At 42.3% G+C, this 20,389-nt stretch overlaps 1 protein-coding gene across 3 annotated transcripts in view; it reads left to right on the top strand.

Moving 5' to 3' along the window:
- The window catches only part of SHANK2 (SH3 and multiple ankyrin repeat domains 2), a 489,211-nt gene that overhangs the window by 77,275 nt on the left and 391,547 nt on the right, over nucleotides 1-20,389 (top strand). For all 3 annotated transcript variants that reach the window (XM_042469292.1, XM_042469286.1, XM_042469278.1), the window contains exons 8-9: nucleotides 7,867-7,983; nucleotides 16,484-16,561. In XM_042469292.1, coding sequence (XP_042325226.1) covers nucleotides 7,867-7,983; nucleotides 16,484-16,561 — 195 coding nt within the window. The remainder of the gene's footprint in view (nucleotides 1-7,866; nucleotides 7,984-16,483; nucleotides 16,562-20,389) is intronic.

The raw sequence follows: 20,389 nt of genomic DNA, 5'->3' as shown, positions 1-20,389 counted from the left end.
TTTGCCCTCCTCCAGTCTGCTGGGACTTCTCCTGTTCTCCAGGAGTTCTCAAAGATTATTGCCAATGGTTCTGATATTACATTAGCCAATTCTTTTAATATTCTTGGATGTAGTTAATCTGGTCTTGGAGACTTATATTCATTAAAATTAGCCAGGTATTCCTGTACTATCTCCTTATTTATTCTGTGCTGAAATTCCCCTATTCTGTCCTCTGCTCCGTTTTCCTCAGGTTGAGCTCCCTTTGCCTTTTCTGAGAAGGATGAAGCAAAGAAGGTGTTGAGTAATTCTGCCTTTTCTCTGTCTTCTGTTTGCATTTTACCATCTTTTCCATGCAGTGGCCCTACCATTTCCTTCTTCTTTCTTTTGCTGCGGACATATCCAAAAAAGCCCTTTTTGTTGTTCTTGACCTCTCTAGCAAGCCTGAGTTCATTCTGTGCTTCAGCTTTTCTGACTTTATCCCTACACAGGATAGCTATTTGTTTGAATTTCTCTTTGGTGATTTCCCCATTTTTCCATTTCTTATACATGTTCCGTTTAAAACCTAACTCAGTTGAAAGTTCCTTAGTCATTCATCCTGGCTTCTTAAGACATCTCCCATTTTTCTTCATCATTGGAACTGTTTGAAATTGTGCCTTCAGTATCTCCCTTTTGAGAAACTCCCATCCGTCCTGAACTCCCTTCTCTTTTAGTATTCCTGACCATGGGATCACCTCCAGTATTTCTCTAAGTTTACTAAAATCAGCTTTCCTAAAGTCTAGAATGCGTGTCTGGCTATGCCTGGCTTCTCCTTTCCATTGTATAACAAATTCCAGGAGTACATGATCACTCCCAACTAATGATTCTACCACTTGCACTGCTTTAACTAGGTCATCCCTGTTGGTTAGGATCAGGTCCAAAATAGCTTATCCCCTTGTTGCCTCTTCTACCTTTTGGACAATGAAATTGTCTTCCAGGCAAGTGAGGAATTCAATAGACCTTGAAAATTTGGCTGAGTTTGACTTCTAGCAAATATTAGGATAGTTGAAGTCACCCATCACTACTACATCTCTATTTTCTGTGTGTGTGGTCATCTGTTAGAAAGACATCATCCAATTCCTCCATCTGACTTGGGGGTCTGTAGTAGACTCCCACCATAACATCCTTGTTGTTTCCCTCCCATTTAATTTTTATTCAGATGCTATCAGGATCAATGCCCTGGATCTCTTCACTGGTGTAAATGTCCCTGACATATAAGGCTATTCCTCCTCCTTTCCTGTTTGGCCTGCTTCTCTTGAAAAGGTTATACCCCTGTATTCCTACATTCCAATCATGAGTCTCATACCAACAGGTTTCAGTGATGCCTATTATATCATATTTGCTTTGTTGTGCTAGGAGTTTAAGTTCATCTTGCTTATTCCCCATGCTCTGTGCATTAGTGTAGAGGCATCTTTGACCACAGGTCCCCCCTACTTGCTGCCTGTGCAAGTTTTTTTGCCTCCCACTTTTGGGTCCTTGCACTGTTTGTCTTGTTCCCTCTATGACAGTTTGACTATTTTCTCCAGCCCCTTTGCTTTCCAGAATACTGTCTCCCTCCTCCACATAACTCAGTTTAAAGCCCTCCTGATCAAATTCTTGAGACTATTGGCAAAAATGTTTCTTCCAACTGGTGTGAGATGCAACCCATCCCTTGCCAGAAGTCCCTCCTCATGGAACCTCAGACCATCATCCAAAAATCCAAATTGTTCTTGGTGGCACCATCTGCGGAGCCAGTTATTCACCTCTGCTATTTTCCTCTCCCTTTCTGGACCATGCCCTTTGACTGGGAGAAGAGATGACATGACAACCTGTGCATCCATCTCTTTCAACTTCCTACCCAAAGCCTCATAATCCCTTATGATATTCTGAAGGCTGTGCCTTGCAGTATCCTTGGTTCCCACATGAACCAAAAGAATGGGGTAACTGTCTTGTCCAGTCTTGTCAGCCTCTCTGTCACATCACGGATCTATACCCCAGGAAGATAGCACATCTTCCAAGACATCTTGTTGGGCCCACAAACCACTGGTTCAGTACCTCTCATCAAGGAGCCCCCCACGACCACCACACACCTCCTCCAATGCTTAGCAGCAGCTGTTCCCTTTGGTGGTACTCCCAGGGTCCCCTGCTCTGTCCCTGAAGTCTGTCCATGCTGCTGTTCCTCATCATCCTTGATAATAGAGAGAGATTCAAATCGATTCTGTAGCTGCAAGCTCACAGAATGTTCCCTGGTTTCCCTATTTCTCTGTGTTACATTCCTCCAGTCATCTACTTCTGTTGTATGTGAAATAACTTCCTCCTTCCCATCAACCTCCTCTGTGTGTTTCCCATCCAAGATCGTTTGGTCTGTTCTATCAAGGGAAACCTCTTGCTCCTTAAGATGCTGAAGTGTAGCTACCTGAGCCTCCAGCTGCTCTACTTTCTCTTCTAAGAGGGCTACCAACTTGCACTTAGTGCAGGTGAAGTTCCCCACATCTGTAGGCAAGAAGACAAACATCCCACAAGTGTTGCAGGTGACTGCATCAGGTCCTTCAGTGTTCATACTGAGAAGTCTTAAGGAGGCACTGAAACAAGACTGTGGGCTTCTCCTGCTAAACACAAGTGTAAAGAACCCCTACTGGCTTGGCCTTTGATCCCAAGCTCTGTTAAAGAGCTCAGTCAACTGGGACTATAGTTATGTAGAGAGCTCCTGGCTACCAGCTCCTTCCAGAGGTAAGTCTCTGACTCACTTTTTCTAAATTCAAGTCCCCACAAGCCCCTTAAGGAAAAAAGTTTAGTGCAAAATTGAAAATTTAAAGGAGCCCCTCTCCAACACTCTTCCCACCCCCTTGTCCTCTGTACTTTAAAACGTCTGTGACTATTAGAAAACAGAAGGAAAATTTGCACGTCATTAGGCGCATGCCTCTGCTAGGAGCTATGTAGATTTAGGTTTCTAGCTCCTCCTCTCAGTGACCCACAGAAATGGGTCACAATTTGAAAAGCTTGAAAACTCACACCAGCAAAATGAACACAGAGAACTAGCCCTCCCTTTTTTCAAGAGAATGGTCTGGAAATCCTCTGCTCAGAGCTCTTTAGAATTAGGCTTCTAGCTCCACCTCTCAGTGACCCACAGAAATCGGTCACAATTTGAAAAGTTTGAAAGCTCACTCCAGCAAAATGAACACAGAGAACCAGCCTTCCGTTTTCTCAAGAGAATGTTAAATTAATGGTGTTCCATAAAAGACTAAAGGAAATAGTTTACTAGCTGGCTAGCAAAAAGTCTAATAAGAGGAATATTCTGGACCCTTAAATACATTTACCATCTCCAACTGCAGTAGACTCAGTGAATCAGTGGAATTTATATTAGATTCAATTTAAACAGTGTATTTGGGCTGTGTGTTTTCCAGGTGTTGTCAGACTACACTTTCCTAAAACACTGATCATTGGACATGCTAGATGAAGTCCAAGAACCTTTAGGGACTCAAAGATGGAAACTGCTCTAGAACAGCCTTCTATAACCTTCTTCCCTCCAGATGTGTTGGACTGTAAGCCCAGATATATTGTCTGGAGTGATGGGAGATGTAGTCCAATGTACCAAAAAGATACAGGGGGGTAGGTTTGGTATCTTCCGTGGATTTAAGCCTCTCCAGATGGCAAGGCCTGTTGTGCCCAATGGCCGTGCCTACTTCTAGGTAACCATTTATTTTCACTCATGGGCTTCTGCCAACCAACCTATCCCTCTTTTTTCACCCACATTCAGGTTTAGCGTTAAGGACAAGGACAGATGTGTGTGTTCTTCGGTCTCTGATGGTAGCAATGCCTCTGAAAGAATTAGCTCAGCCAGAGGCGTTTATTATAAGACTTTTCTATAACTTAAATCAGAAATGGACAGCACACTTTGCTAGCTACCTGTTGTTTAAAAGTATCTCTCTTGGGCCCAAAGAGACCTAAAAACATGTCCAAAATCCCCCTTAGAGGACATCTTGGGGCAATTTTTAAATTTTTTAAAATCAATTTGTGATGGTGGATGTAGTCTCTAAGCACTCCTGGGAGACTAATATGACCATCTAGCCTTCCACAGTTGCCTTCTCCAGTCTTAAACCAGTCTGGTTAGCTAGTTTCTGTCACTGTTGCAATTTTTTCCTTTCCCCAATTCTAACCTGTTCCTTCCTCCCCTCTTGTCTCCAGGTGGCCAAATCTCAAACATTACATACATAATATCCTCATTGTGCTATATTCCTTATCTTCAATTTCCCCTCACCCCACTGCAGCCTTGTTTACATGAGTCAACAGTTCTTTTTTCCTCCTGCTCTGGCGGTGTCTTGTGTGGATGATGCACATCCCAAACTCTGGTTCTGGTGCGAACAGTCTGGACAACAACTAGCATAGTTATCATGTTTATCACCAGAACCAGGGTATAACATCCTTATAATCATTCCTGCCCTGCATGTTCAGTGCAGTCAACAGTCACTTGTTCTGAGGTCAGAACAAGGTGCCCAGCCATGTGAAATGAGTGCCCTGGGGAGGTCAAGAGGGAAGATCAGGGCTGCCTCCAGGCCAGGATGCACTGGGATGCCCCTGGAGTATCCTGGCCAATGCAGACAAAGCCTGTGTTATTGCTATTATTACAGTTTTAAAACAGTGACCACTTCATTCCTCCCCACCCTAAGGGTAGCTACTTAAACCCTTATCTATGCTACAAGTTGCTTTGGTACAAAATAAGCTCTCTTCCTGTCTACTTTGTGGTAACACTACAAGAGCTATAAAGCACCATCAAAGCACATGGGCCAGCCATTGAGCCACGTGAAATATCCCCCTCCATTTTGTGAGACCACGCCTTGTAATGATAAAAGTCACTGAAAAGTTACACTTATAACTGCAAAAGGAGTGGAGTTACTCCATTCTGCATGTACGTTATTTGTAAATGGTTACTCCCAAGCGCTGATCCAAACCAGATTAACAGTTCCTACAGTCTTCATTAGTTTCTGCACCACATTGTTCCTTTTCAGTGCAGTACAAAGTAAAGTTCTGATTCCATATCCTGGTTTCTCCCACATCAGAAGCTCTCTGTCCTTGTTATGGAACTTCATTTAATCATCATGTGAAGAGTAGAGTGCATTAGAACTACCCATCTTCTGTATATGGGTGATCTCTATGCAGTTGATTACTCTGATTATTTAAGGTTCTCAACCGCATTGAGAACAGCTGTTCATGTCTCCTGTTCAGATTCATTGCTCTTTTTGTAAGATGAGAGATGGCACTGGAGTTGGCAGGGCTCATATACTCGTCTCTTTATAACCCAATTCAGCATGCAAATAGAGTTAGTGAGTTAGTGAGATCAGCAATGGAGAGGAAAAGTGCAAAGTGGATTTGGAAATTCCCAATAAATAGGTAGAAAAGAAAGACAATTACTAATTTTCAAGTGAAAGTGGCATCTCATTTTAATTTACTGTCTACATACGATTCAAGAAAATTTCCTTACGATAATTACCATGAATATGTTACATCAACACTTCTACATATTATTAAAATACTATTATATGCATCTTTGTAGTTTGTAGACTATGTTGCTGAGAAGATATGTTATAACGATAAAGTTTTTTACATTACATAAACTATTTCTCAACAGTACCTTTGAAATCTTAATACAGAACTGTGATTATTAGTGCCATCTGGTGGCTTCAGTATTCAATTCTCTGTCCTCATGAAGGGACAACAAATATTCTGTTTGCCTTGATGTGTAGCATATTAACTTGCTATAATGCAATGTCTAAATGCAATTTTATAGGTGCATTGATACATTTTACTTTAAAAACATATGTAAAAATACTATTACATATATATTTAAATGTTAATCTGATTCTAGAAATGATCTTGAATCATATACCTCTATATCTAGTTTTGCTGTTTAAACTTCTAATAGTTGTATGTTAAGTATGATTGGAAATGGAATTTTATGCCTTCTCCAGCTGTAGAATAAAAAAAAAAAACCCAGCTTAATGCGTACTAGTTAATATATAAGTCCCAAAGACAAAGAGGCATAAAATTATCCATAGTTGTCACTATCACTGGAGGTGTTTAATGTTCTTCCTCTTAATCCTTAGAGTGTAATAACACAGTTTAACCTGATGATCTACTTTACACAGTCTTATTTGCTTACCGTCAAAGGAGTATTAGAACCCTCTGTTCTAAATTTATTTAAAATCGGTTTTGCTCTTTCGCAGTACTTTCAACAGCAGGAAAAAAAAAAAAGAAAAATACAGAGATGCATTGATGTATATCTCTTGGATAGTGGTATATTTGAGGATATCAAGTGTATCATGAAGTTACTTTAACATGTATATTTACTGTGATGTTATACATGTTTAAATAGTATTTTTACAGTTGATAAGTAGGAAAGCGTGTATTACTACGATTATGATTTTGAGGGAAGGTATGTCCTTTTCAGACTTTTGCAGCAGAAACAACAAAGACCTTGTTGAAAAAAGTATTTTGCTGATTTAGGGGCTATATAGACCACCCCAAAGATCTGTATCATGTGGATGCAGCACTGGAGGAGTGTAATGATGGAGCCTTGTAATGACGTGGAGCAGCGCAGGGTTAGGGCATCCAGATGCTGCACCCTAACTCTGTCCACAGGCCGGCACAAAGTGCCTTAGACTAGCTGTTTTTATTACAATAGAAATAACAGAGTTGTTATGACTTGTCCTCAAAATAATATGGAAATAAACATTTCACTGTTTCAGGTGCAACAGGCTATTGGCTTTTATGATAAAGCACCTGAATTACTTTTTAGCATTTGAAAAACAGATAGTTCTTCTCCAGATGCCTATAATAATTATTTTCTGTTTATTTTGATGCTATTTTAAAGTGCTCCATTTTGGATAAAGCCAATATTTTATTTCAGCATAGTCTATTAATATGACAGGCATTAATTTACTTGCTTGCCAAATTTTGAAGAGTTAACAAGGCTAGCTGTTTGATTACAATTTGTTATTAGAAAAGGATTATGCTACCACATGACTTCCTGATAGAAGGAACTAGGAAGATTTTGCTAATTTTACTGTATACGTTTTTCTGTATTGAATAGAACCGTTCAAGCAATGGCAAGTTATGATATAGCTGCTGAATCACTTCTGACGTAGTTATCTAATTCTTTCATGATTAGGGCCTTGTCTGAGTGGGCAGGAAAATCAAGGCTGCCCCTGGAGTATCCTGGCCCCAGAGTGCCCTGACCTTCCTCTGTTAACTGTCAGTGCTGCAGTGATGACGGGTGGCTGTTCACTTAGTCATGCTCCATTGCATTGCCCACCACAACTGCTCCCACAAGTTGTGTCCTTTGAAGGAAGAAGGAGGCACCCATCTTTGTCCCATGACTGGGCACCTCCCTTTGACCTCAGAGGATGTGACAGCCAGTGATGGCAGGTGATGCAGTAGGGGGTACAGGTGAACAACTGCCAGTCAGCGCTGCACAGTATTCCAAATTTTCCTGGAAAACTCAGAGCCAAATGAAAGTTTATTTAAATCATGATAGGTGTGGAAGTAACAGGTTTGGGATGGGACCTCATTCAAGCAATTTAAACAGCGCATACCCAGGGGGGCAGGAAGTGAGAAGGAAACGGGCCTGTGCAGCCAAGACCCAAGTCATTCAGATGTTCTGCCTCCTGAAATCAGTAATGCAGCAGGCATTGTTGAAAAATAAGAAGAAATAACCATTTAAGGATGCACTATGAAGCTATTATACATTTTGTTGTCACATGCAGTTCCCTGTGAAGACGGCTTATATTCATATTACTTAACACTCAGATGTGAATCAAATTATGTTGCTTAGTGTGTCTTTTCTAATTAAATTATGATTTTTTAAAATCTTCATAGGCTTGTCGATATGGACATGTCCAGCATTTAGAACATTTTCTGTTTTATGGAGCCGATATGGGAGCACAAAATGCTTCTGGAAACACAGCATTGCATATCTGTGCACTTTACAATCAGGTTAGTGACTAGAGTTTCCTTGCAGATACAACAGAAATTATTCTCAGTAAATGTTTATAAGACAAGATCTCTTACAATAATAATTTTAAAAAATCAGACTTTATCCAGTTAAAAACACATATCATTAATTTACTGACATTCAATCTCTCTATGCTGCAACATCATGAAACCTTGAATTCTTGGCTTGTACCTTGTATCTATTTGGATAATACAGAGTGAAATTATTTGAGTGAAAACTGAAACCCAAGCCTCAGGTTTTTGGCTGATTATTTTCTGATCCTGCAATACAGCAGGCCCTTTGTTTCTGCTGAGGTTTGATTACAAACCCCTTTGTGTGTCCCATTTCATACAATCGCTTAGCAAAATGGTACCTGATCATAGATCATAGAATCAGAGAGTTGGAAGAGACCACAAGGGCCATCCAGTCCAACCCCCTGCCATATAAAATGGCAAAATCATGATTTGCTTTTTGGTTTTTTAAAAAATTCAAGCGGTGGGTGGTTGAATCTGTGGGTGCTGAATGTGCGTATACAGAGGGCCAACTGAATGTTTTATGGAGAGCAACATTGAGCATCAACACCTTATGAAGACATGTTTATCAATAGTGTTTTGTAACAGCCAGGCCTTCGCTGTTTGAAAGAAAGATTTATAAGGCATTACTAATTCCCTCTCCTTTGTGAGTGGGTATAATTTCCTTAGAGTAGAAGTGGAATCATGTAGCCTTTCAGATGTTATTGGATTGCATTCCTTCCCATTGATTATGGTGACTAAGGCTGATAGGAGATGTAGTCTACGAGCATTTACGGGGCTGTGGTCTCCTTTGTACAGTAAGTCCAAGTTATTATATTCACTTTGGCGGGATGAAAACATTTGCTTATTTCATTCTGGGTTTGTACAGAAACCAAAATTTTGTACAGAAATAATTCCTTTTATCCAAAAATATTATATTCTGTGTAAACCCTTTTATTTAATATGAAAAAAAATCCCTTTGTGTGTAAACAAAATAATGAAAAAACAATTTCATAGCATTTGACCTCTTCCTTAGGCTGGCTATACACCCTTTGCCACTGGGGATGAAGAAAAATACTATTTCCATTATTTGCATCCCTCCACCTTTCTTTATTGTTACTGCTCTAGTCATTATTATTTTTTTCTCCTTATCTCTTCCTACATTTTAAAAATAAGGAAAATTCCCTCAAAGAAAGGGAAAGTCATATCACAGATCAACCCCACTCCGCTTCCTTAGAGCACAAACACATTGATTGTACCCTTCTTGCACTTTAACATCTGCCCTAAGAAAACACAAAAGGTCTGTTTGATTCCCTAAACACACACACTCACACACACACACACACAGAGAGAGAGAGAGAACACACAGGGTAAAAGCAAAGTTAGAAGTTGAGGAAATTCTGACCTCGTATTGCCGTCTCCAAATGCATTCATGGTCCTTGTTTCCACCTGAACTTCCACCTGACTTGACAATAAAATGGGTATCCCAGCCTTTGATACACTGACCCATTACAACTTGATGTCAAAGAACTACCATTGTTTCATTACTGGGAAGAAGTGCAATCATTCATATTCATAAAACCATTTTAAAGAATAAAATACAGCCATCAATAAGCATGTGAAAACTTGTTTTTACCTTTTTAGCTCATTTTTTTTTTAAATTGGAGGGAAATCTGGAAGCCTCAGAAGCATGAGGCGCTGTAAAATGGGCAGATGTAGTATTTATATCATGGGAGAGAATATTAAGATGCTGGAGAACCCCATCAATGGCCCATACTTTGAGTTAGCCCAGGTGGGAGGGCAATTGAGATTTTCTTGCTTTCTGTTCATAGCTCCAATCATAACTTTTTCTTTAATTGAAGGTGTTTTCTTCTTTTAGGAATTTTGCTGCTTACTTGGCTGTTGTAATACTATCTGAGTTCTTGTTTGACAATCTTACAATTCTGCATATGTGTAATATATTTGTAAACACTTAGAGCCAATTTATAATGTTATGGCACCTGTACAAACTGATTTCCAGTAGCATCTGCCCCACATAGAGCCAATCATATTCGGAACTTTAACAAGCATAAAACTCTGCATATATTGTCTCTTTGGAGAGTTTGGAATTGACAGTTTGCAAAGGCACAGTAGTGTATAAAGAGGAGAATACTCAGGATTGGATTCAAGTGTCACTGGTGCTGCAAAAATTCTTGCTACTGGGTATGGGAGCCATATATTTAAAACTCAGGCTTAGAACATATCTATTTGAGAATAGGACCTCTTGATTTATCAATTCTAACCAATGGTGGTAGAGGATGGGAATTGCATATTAGTACTATTTGGAATATCACATCTTCTTCGTGGTCTCTGCGAATCATACAAATGGATTGCACTGCGCCTACGCAGTGCTGCTTGGAAAACTTCTAGAATCACTGGGCAAAGTTAACTTTGCAGCTTTTTGGCAGTAGCTCTGCCCATCCCTTATAAGCCCCTGGCTTTCCTGCTCTTTCCCCTGTTCCTTCTTTCCGCCGCGTTAGCTGCTTGGGGAACTTCACTCTGTGTTATTCGAACTTGTTCACTGGACTTTGACTCAGACTCTTCTTGACCATTCTTCTTCTGACACCCCCCCCCCCCCCCCCCGGTGTATTGTTGACCATCGGTGCATCTTTGACTCCTTTTTGGAATTCGATTCGGCTTGACGATGTCTCCGGCACCGTTTAAGAAGTGTGACATCTGCAGGGGTAAGATCCCGGTACAGGACCCCCCTCTTCTTGTCTCCTCTGCCTGGGCAAGAACCACAATACCAAGGCTTGTGTGTTATGCAAGTCCCTCACCCCTCAGGCCAGAAAGAACCGCAACTCCCGGTTGATCATGGTCATCTATCAAGGTGTCCTTAAGCCTCAGGATACATACAGACCAGGTTCGGTGCCCGCGGCTTCAGAATCGAAGCCAGACGCTCCTGCGCCTGTGGCCAAAGGCGTCAAGACTAAGCCCAGTGCCTCTGTGGTCCAGAGCTCCACCACTGAGCCAAGTACCACCGCCGAAAAGCCTTTGAAAAGGCAAGCAGCTGATGGAGCCAGTTTGAAGCCGAAATCCTCAGAAAAGGATAAGGCTAGAACCAAGGAGCCAGGCTCCGATAAGAGTTCGGCCCAGGAAGTGAGCTCCCGTAAGGACACGAGCTCGAAATCCTCCTCCAAAAAGAGGCATGCTCCCTCGGACGTGGGAGACAGTTCTCCCCACGTGGCCGCTAAGAAGGCGAAACCTTCGACTCATACTGAGGCCTCGGCAATGCCAGCCCATAAGAAGTCCCACTCGAAGTCGGCTGAGAGTTCCTCTCAGAAGAAGGCCCACCGACAGTCTTTGGAGACTCCTCGACCTCCCAGAGACCTTACGTCTTCTTCATCTCCTTAGGTACCTGCACAGGCCGAACCGGTGCCTCCAGCCCTCGCTTCTCCAAGAGCCACTTCGGTACCAGCCTCGGTCCTGGCCTCTACTTTGCCGGCAACACTGGCCTTTCATCACCCTGATGACGACATTTGGTCTGCTTCTCCATCGCCTTGTCGGCGCACCCCGACACATGTTCCTCAACTCTAGGTGCACCATGCCCAGGTCCACCATTGGGAGGACTCGGACTGTTTCTATGACAGCGAGACCAATAGATACTTTGTCGCTGTCAGTCGGGACGAGGCCTATAGTTGTCTGTCATTGAAAGCCACTGTGTTACCAATGCAAACTTCCGTCTTCAAGGGAGTATCAGCACGATCCACTGGATTACCAGGGCCTACAACTCCTTCCCGTCGCACACACATAGCCACCACTCCACCAATGGGTCGGGTGCCAGTGCGGAGGCTGCTTCCTCAGGTACCGACTACCTCGCGCCAGACTCAGGTTGCCATCAATACCGACTCTGGATCCGACGCTGAGGTGTTTCCTGCTTCTCCTGTCAATTTGTAACAACAACAACAACAACAATAATAATAATAATAATAATTTATATTCCGCCTCTCTACAAAAAGCAAGCGGGGCAGCTTACAAAGTTAAAATATACAGTCCAAACCCTCAACCCACCCACTCCCCTTGGGCTTTTTGGACTTTTCGGAGGAGGTGGCTCCGCAATCTCCACAAGAGCTGTACCAGCCTGGCTCTTCATCCCCAACGGATGATGTCCGCACCTTCTCAGAGCACGTGATTAAGATGGCCAACACCTTGGAGTTGCAACTTTCTCACATCGAGGAGGAGGCCAAAGATGCAGTGGAAAAGAGGATTCACGGCAAAGTGCCGACACCCCCCTCTATCCCACTCTTGCCTTCCCTGGGGAGCATCGCAAAATGCTCTTGGGACACTCTGGCCTCATTGACATCATCCTCTAGGAAGATTAAGTCCCTATACAGGATCTTGCCTTCCCAGTGCTCCTGGCTCACGTCCCACTCAAAGCAGAATTCAGCGATCGTCGAGGGATCCCAGCAGGCATTCACCCCGAAGATGTCGACGTTGCCTGCCATCCGCGAGGACAAAAAGATCGATGGCCTGGCCAAGAAAGCTTATTCTGCTTCAGTGTTGGGCTTGAAGGTGGTGAACTACAACGCGTGCATGGGGGCCCACATCCAGTGCCACATGGAGGAGATTTCGCCCACCATCCCTGATGTTCCTGATGACTGTCAGCGGGTCCTCACGGAAATCAGGGATGAAGCCCACTCCATTGGTGGCTGGCTCACCACCTCGGCCTGGCACTCCACGGACTGCTCGGCAAGATCCATGGCGGCTTCCATCGCATTTTGGAGACATGCCTGGCTCCGTTCTTAGGACCTTAATCCTGGCGCCAAGTCTATGGTCGAGGACATGGCCTTTGACAATTCTGGCTTGTTTAACAAGGAGACCAATGAGCGGCTCAATCACAACTACCAGATGAAGGCCACGGCCAGGAAGCACGGTATGTCTACCTCTTCACAGCCTCCCTTCAAGAAGCGCTATTGGCAGTGGCAGGGCCAAGGGCAGAGGCCGTTCCAACAGGACCGACCTTATCAACAACAGGAGCACCAGAGACAGCGCTACCCTTCCCAGTCCTCCTCCTCTTCTGGCCATCGCCAGGCCCCTGCTTGGTACCGTATGAGTCGCCGTCAGGATACTGATCAGAGGAAGAAGAGGACCTGAAGGTTTCCTGCGTGCTCCGTCCTCCCACCCTCCTCCTTCCTGGATAGACTTAGGCCCTATTATAACATCTGGGCCTCTATCACCTCCGATTCTTGCGTTCCAAACATTGTCTACAGTGGATATGCCCTCAAGTTCGAAGAGCTTCCTCCAACTGGAGCTGTTGTTTCCACCACCCCCTCACCCTTCTCGACGAAGTACGCACTCTTTTAGCTAAGGGTGCCATCTCGCCCATTGAGCCTAGATGTTTCTTCTCCAGATACTTCACGGTGCCTAAGGCTGATGGGGCATAAGACCGATCCTCGATCTGAGATCTTTCAATGCTTTTTTGTCATACCGTCAGTTCCATATGGTAACTCTGGCTTCTATCTTGCCCTTGTTGCACCAGGGACTGTGGTTCGCAACCATTGATTTGAAGGAGGCCTATTTCCACATGGGGAGTTGAGAAAGTCACCGGAGGTTCCTGGCCTTTGCCGTTGGTACCGACATATACCACTACAATGTCCTTCCCTTCGGCCTCTCCACAGCCGCGAGGGTCTTCACCAAGTGCATGGCCCCAGTTGTGGCATACCCGGCCTCGGGATGGTGAGCCACTTGGATGGCTGGTCCTTCATGGCGTCGAACACCAATAGGAACCATGATTGGAAGGGTCGAAACCGAAGCCTTGCCCATGGGCTACCTGGACATTTCTGGCCCTTACTCGTCTGTGTGCCAAGCAAGTCCTGATCGAGGTGCAAAGAGCGAGGAAATGGTCCTGAGGGAGATAGGTGACACAATTTTCAGAGTCGAGGATGGTGCCTATGAAATTGATGCGTCTGGATGGAGTGAGATGGGACTTTTCCAGGTTCACCACGAACCTGAGGGATGCAAGGGCTCCAGGGTCTTCCCCTACCTGGACTGGCTCCTTGCAGTGCCCTCCATGGAAGAGCTCCAAAGGGATGTCGAGTTCACCCTGTCGCTCCTTGCATCCCTCAGGTTGCATCCCTGAGTTTGGCTGATCAACCAATTAGAAATCCATTTAACAATTGCATTACCTAGCCCACATTTTATTAGCTTGTTTGCAAGAATGTTATGAGGAACCTTGTCAAAGGCCTTACTGAAATCAAGATATACAATATCTACAGTGTTCCCTTAAACTACCAAGCTGGTAACTTTATCAGAAAAAGAGATCAGGTTAGCCTTGTGCTAGTAAGCTTTAAAGTATGATTCGGTACAGGCATCAATATTTATATTCATGGCTTAAAGGCTGGTTTACAATTTACATGCATAACATATACCATTATGTGAGATAACACAGCAAAAAGAGCCAAAGAAACCATACAATCAAGAATTTAATTCAAAAACTATGCCATGTCTTTGACTCATTTATCGTTGGTGTGGAAAGTATAATCACAAGACAACCTGTTTTGATATAAATGTTTGGATTTATAGTTTTGTAAAAATGCTGGTATTGGCTATTGTTGGCTATCAATGTGATTTTCATCTTAATCTTAGCAAACCAGGCCTGGAATTTACAGAATGCTGCTAAGAGCAGTTCACTCTTACTGAAATCAGTTGCACACATGATGTTCACACCACAGAGTATGAAGGAAATTTCACACATCTGAAACTGAAACAGGAATTCACTTCAGGCGGGAGTCATTATTTTTTAACACTTACCGTATATACTCAACTATAAGTTGACCTCATGTATAAGTTGGGGACAGATACTGGGGCCAAATTATGGATTTTGGTATGACCCATGGATAAGTCAGGGGTAAAACTTAGGGACATGTAATGAAGGATGTAAAGGACAAAGCAAAGGAAAACAATGGCAGAGAACTTACAAAATTAGAATAGCATAGCTATTTTTACTCATACTAAAGGCTGGATGGATGAGACAGTAGAAGAAGATCAATGCCTCCAGGGAGATTAAACTCCTGCCTTTCACCAGGGGATGGACACACACATATACACAGAGAGAGAGAGAGAGAGAGAGTGTGTGTTAAGGTACAGTACTAACATTGACCTGTGGATAAGTCGACTCAGTTTTTTTCGGACAATTTTTGAACCTACATTTCTAGACTTATACATGAGTATATACAGTAGTCTCTTATTTACTTGCAGGACAATTCTTAATCCAATGTTGTGCCCCTTCGTGTCTGGGAGGCATCTGATCTGGACTATATCATGTGATTTTCATTATTACACAAATATAAAAGAAAAGAAAAGAAAACCCAGGGATGAATAAAGCTGTTGTGAGGATATTAGATCAACTATATATCAAATATATAAGTAGATGCCATAAATGAATAAGAAATCACTGCTTGTGAGCCAGGTTTGAGCATTGGACTATGACTCTGGAAAGCAGGGTTTGAATCCCTGCTTGGCCATGGAAACCCACTGGTTGACCTTAGGCAAGTCACACTCAGCCTCAGAGGATGACAATGACAAACCCCTCTGAAGAAAATTGCCAAGTTTTGCCTTAGGGTTGCCCTAAGTCAGTAACCACTTGAAGGCACAACAATAGCAAGCTTGTAAAAGTTCCTTTTTGAACTAGAGGTATCAGAATCTTCCAACTTGCAGAACTTCTGAAAGCCCTCAGCTTTATTAGGAGGGCACAACATACTAAGATGCATAAAGGCTTCCCTTGATATTTTTTGTTTTGTTTTATTTTTCTTTAAGTAGCTGTGGAGCAGAAAGATAGAAGTACTTCACTGTTTCCCTCCAGTTTCTTTGGAAATTGGATTTCTCTCCAAATTTCTTCCAAGCTTGTGGGAAGCTTGAGAGGGAAAATATAAATATAAATAATCTGTCTGAGATAGCTACTTACTGTAATTGCTTTGGGAAAATCATTGTTATTACAATATGTATTGTATGTAGATGAGTATTATGCAGATTCAAGCTAATGTCATATGATGTAAATGTACATAATGTTACCCCCGTTCATTATTGTTTGAATGTATGTTGGGAAAGGATTTTTCTATCTCCAGTTGAAATCCCAAATAAATACTTCCCAAGTTGATACTTGTAGTAGATTATTAGCTCCCTGGATGAATAGCAATATCAGGGGTGGTTGCTTTTACCTGGACCACAGTGAGGGTTATTCATTATAAAACAAACAAAAAATTACCACACATATCCAAATAGCATAGTTTGTAATTTTGCTTTATGTGTGATCCCATCTAATCCTGGAAGCTAAGAAGGGTCAGGCCTAGTTAGTACTTGAACGTTGCTGTAGGTTGTATTTCAGAGGAAGGAATTGGCAAGAAAACCTTAGATAATTATTGGGGTTATCATAAGATGACAGTTGACTTGAAAACACATACACACACCCCGAATGTTACACAGGGTTGTAACAAATTCTTTATTTTATTTATAGGACACTTGTGCTAGAGTTCTGTTGTTACGAGGAGCCAATAAGGAGTTAAAGAACTATAACAGTCAGTCTCCATTTCAGGTAAATATATATGATAAATATGTTTAAAATGTAACATGTAGACACATTCTCCTGTGTGTATAGTGGACCCTTGTTATATGCTGGGGTTTGGTTCCAAGATCCCCGTGTATAACAAAATCCGTGGATGTTCAAGTCCCATTAAATAAAATGACATAGCAAAATGGTGCCCCTTATAAAAAATGGAAAATGAAGGTTTGATATTTGAAATTTATACTTTTCTTGAACATTTTCAAACCGTGGACGCTTGAATCCGTGTATAAAAAATCCATGTTTAAGAAGGGCTGACTGTATATTACTGTTAGTAACAACTGTGTGTGCATTTAATTGTAACCTTATGTTACAATTGTGTTATGCATTGGTAAACTTATGTTTCCATTATTGTAATGTCCTCTGTGCAGAGCTGCCATTACACTTGGTCTAGAGGCTGTGGCTAAGATATAAGACAGAACTACATTGGTTACTAGTTTGCTACCAGGCCAGAATTTTGGCATTGGCCTATAAAGTCCTAAATAACTTCAAACAGGATTACCTGAGAGAAATTCTTTTCCCAAGTAGACTTGGTTTTTGATGAGTTATGTTGATAGGCATTTTCATCTTTATCATATGGCCTATTGGGTATGTATTTTTTCTTAAAAAATATAAATTGATATTTTTAAGATGTATATATTGGTATACCTATACAGTGTTTCAATCACTTGGATATGCTATGCATTATAGATAATACAGAAATATCTTTAGATAAATAAATGTGTGTTAGGACAAAATATATAAAATGAAGCAAAGAAATGATTTATGAGCCGGTACAATGGGGCTTCGTTATCTGTGGACTTGCCATCTACAGATGTAAGCAACTGCGGATGGCAAGCCCACATTGTCCTCAGTGGCGGCATGTGCACATGGCCATGCTGTCATTAAGGACAGAGCCCCTTGTCCCCAGTGGTGGTTCATTCTGTGCTACCATTAGGGACAACAGGACTTCATGTAAGCCCCAGTCCCATTGTTCCTAATGGCACCTTGGCTGATTCATATCTCCCAATCCTTAATATAGCCTTTAAAAATACAAATCATTGCCTGAACAGCCATTGGAGACAACGGGTCTTGAGATCCCATGGATTTTGGTATCGGGGGGGGGGGGAGGCAGGCTGGATCCCCAGCAGATACTGAGATCCCACTGAATAATGCTACTTAGAATGTGAAGCTTCCCATCTCAGGCACCCTGCAGCAAGATATTTTGTTAATTTTCCCTGGGAGAAAGCAAAGAAGAGAGAGTGAAAAAAGAAAAGAATAAGGCAGATGGGTTTATTTGCTTTTCTATCAGTTAAATTCGATAGGTTTGCTATAGTTTTCAATCCTGCAATCAGCATGGCCATTGGCCGTGTTAACTGTGCAACTTGGAAGCTGTAGGGCTCCTCAAGCTTTCCCAAATTCTGATCTTTGCTCCATGACCAGCTTATCTGCAGCCTTTTGTGTCCTTTTCTTAATATCATGTTTTCCTTCTTCAGTTTATTGCCATCTGCCATATTTGGCTCCCCCACTTAAAGGAAATAGCACCATTATAAAATTACATGAGATCCTATTGAATTAATGGGATATCGTATTTTAAGATGATATCCTAGTAACAGCTTCATTACAGCAGACCCTATGCAACAACTTATCAAATGCCCACATTTATTGTTATAAAACATAACATTTAATTTATATGAAACCTCTAATTCAAAAGGTCTTTTTTGAAAAGTAAAGAGAAAGAAAAAGCTTATAGATTATTATTTGTTGTTAGAAAATAGTTATCATAATAGAAGAAAATGCAATACTGGATAAACGGCTACCGCTCCCTTTGAAGAGATAAGGTCATAATTATAGGTTTTCTTTTCTACAGGCAATAACAGAAGGGCACTGTAATTGCCTCCAACTATTAGGGGACATAACAGGCTGTTATAAAAGGTGTTTTAAACTTGACAGATTTTGTGCAGCAATTTAAGATTTTTTCTATGCCTAGAATTTAAAAGAGTGAAGCTTTTAATAATTCGGGAGTGCCAAATTTTTGTTAGAACAATTTCTCAATAAAGGGAATTGTTTAAATTTATAAATATTTATAGATTTCATTTTGACATCTGTTATCAAAACTGAATAATATTTTCTTAACAAATAATATGAATATTCACAAAATAAAGGCAATAGAAATTGAATGACAGAAAACACCATTATTATATGCACACACACACATCCCACTGGAATCTTAGATTGGCTACTTAGTTGAGTCTGCATAACTAACTAATGCCTCCTGGCCTAACTAACTAATTGCCCCAGTCCCTCGGTCCATCTGAAGAGCCAGCTGCCAGATTCCTAATGGAGGTCTGGTTAGTTGTTCAGATTGGGGTGTAAAGAGAAAGATGTTTCCACCCCATCCCACCAAGGAGCAAAACTGTAACAAGAACTTTTGACAGAGGTTCTGCTTTTGATTGTTGCAGCCTTGTTGGCTGGTAGAATGAGGGTGGGAACCTCATCCTCCTTGCATTCTAAGCAGCTGAATGGACCACCTTCACCAAATCTGGAGGCTGGATCTTAAGGTAGACTGGGGTGGTATTTGCATAGATCTTCTGTGGTCTACTGAATAGGAACCATTTAAAGACAGATCCATGCTAGTCTAGAAAATCAGTGTACAAAGGATCTTGTAGCACTTCGGTGTCAGGCCTAGCCTGGATAAGGACTCAGAGGAGGACTCTGAGGGTGAGCTGGAGCCTGAGCCTGAGCCTGGCCCTAGCTTTGTCCTGAGAGCTCTAGCAGAGGCTGTGGCTTTAAAAGACAACCAGGGGCCAAACCTCCCAGCAGCAGGGCCTTCTAGTACTGTGGACATGGAGGAGGATCACATACCTAACTTCAGCCAGAGAAGATCAGAAAGGGCCTACCTCCCATGCTCAAGGAAGCTTTATAAAAAATGCCAACTCATCAAAAACCACCTGCACTAATGAGAGCTGATTACAAAGGCCTGGGAAGGACACCAGAGCTTTTGTCAGACATTCTCTGGAGAAAGCACCTTGCTTCCTGACTTGGTACTGATTTCTCAGATTGACCCTTTGGACTATGGACTGACATAACCACGCTGCTTTTCTGGAACCTTTGATCTGGACTGCCTGATTTCATTCTTAGCTTAACCCTTTGGCTTATTCTCAGACTGATTCTTGATTTCATCTGCTTTTGCATTTGCCTTTCAAGATCTTGCTCCACAAATTCTGTGTGGAGTCTTTTTGTGTTTGTTTGGACTTGTCATCTGCTGTTGACTGCTTTCCCAGACAGAGTAACTGCTGACGAAAGCTCTGGCATCTTTCCCAGGTTTTTATCCATGCTGCCAGGAGGTTTGGCTCCTGGTTGTCTTCTAAAGCCACAGCATCTGCTGGAGCTCTCAGGACAGAGCTAGGACCAGGCTCAGGTTCAGGCTGGGATTCCACCACAGTCCTCCTCTGAGTCCTGAGCCAGGCTGGGCCTGACACTTGGAGACTGAGGGCCGAAACAGACGGCTGTAAAGGGGTAGCTCTATGCTCTATGATGCCCCTTTGAATGTCAGATTGCGGCTGTGGCATGCAGTTGCTGTGGCCCTGATCCGGCATTTTTCTGGTCCCAAAAAGAGTGGAAAAATGCTGCTCCTTTTTTTTTTTTTTACCAGAAAAAAGATATTCTTTTTGCCACCGCCACAGCTCTTTTGCACTCCTGTGGTGTGCAGCGTCTGGTTGCTGCACCACAGGAATATCCCAATGTCGCCCGCCTCTGGTCAGGTGAGTAGTGAGAGGCCAGATCAGGAGCAGAGTTGGGGCATGCGGTGTATGATCACCA

Source organism: Sceloporus undulatus, chromosome 1, assembly GCF_019175285.1.
Source record: "Sceloporus undulatus isolate JIND9_A2432 ecotype Alabama chromosome 1, SceUnd_v1.1, whole genome shotgun sequence".
Lineage (NCBI taxonomy): Eukaryota > Metazoa > Chordata > Lepidosauria > Squamata > Phrynosomatidae > Sceloporus > Sceloporus undulatus.
This window is presented reverse-complemented; position numbering and strand designations above follow the sequence as displayed.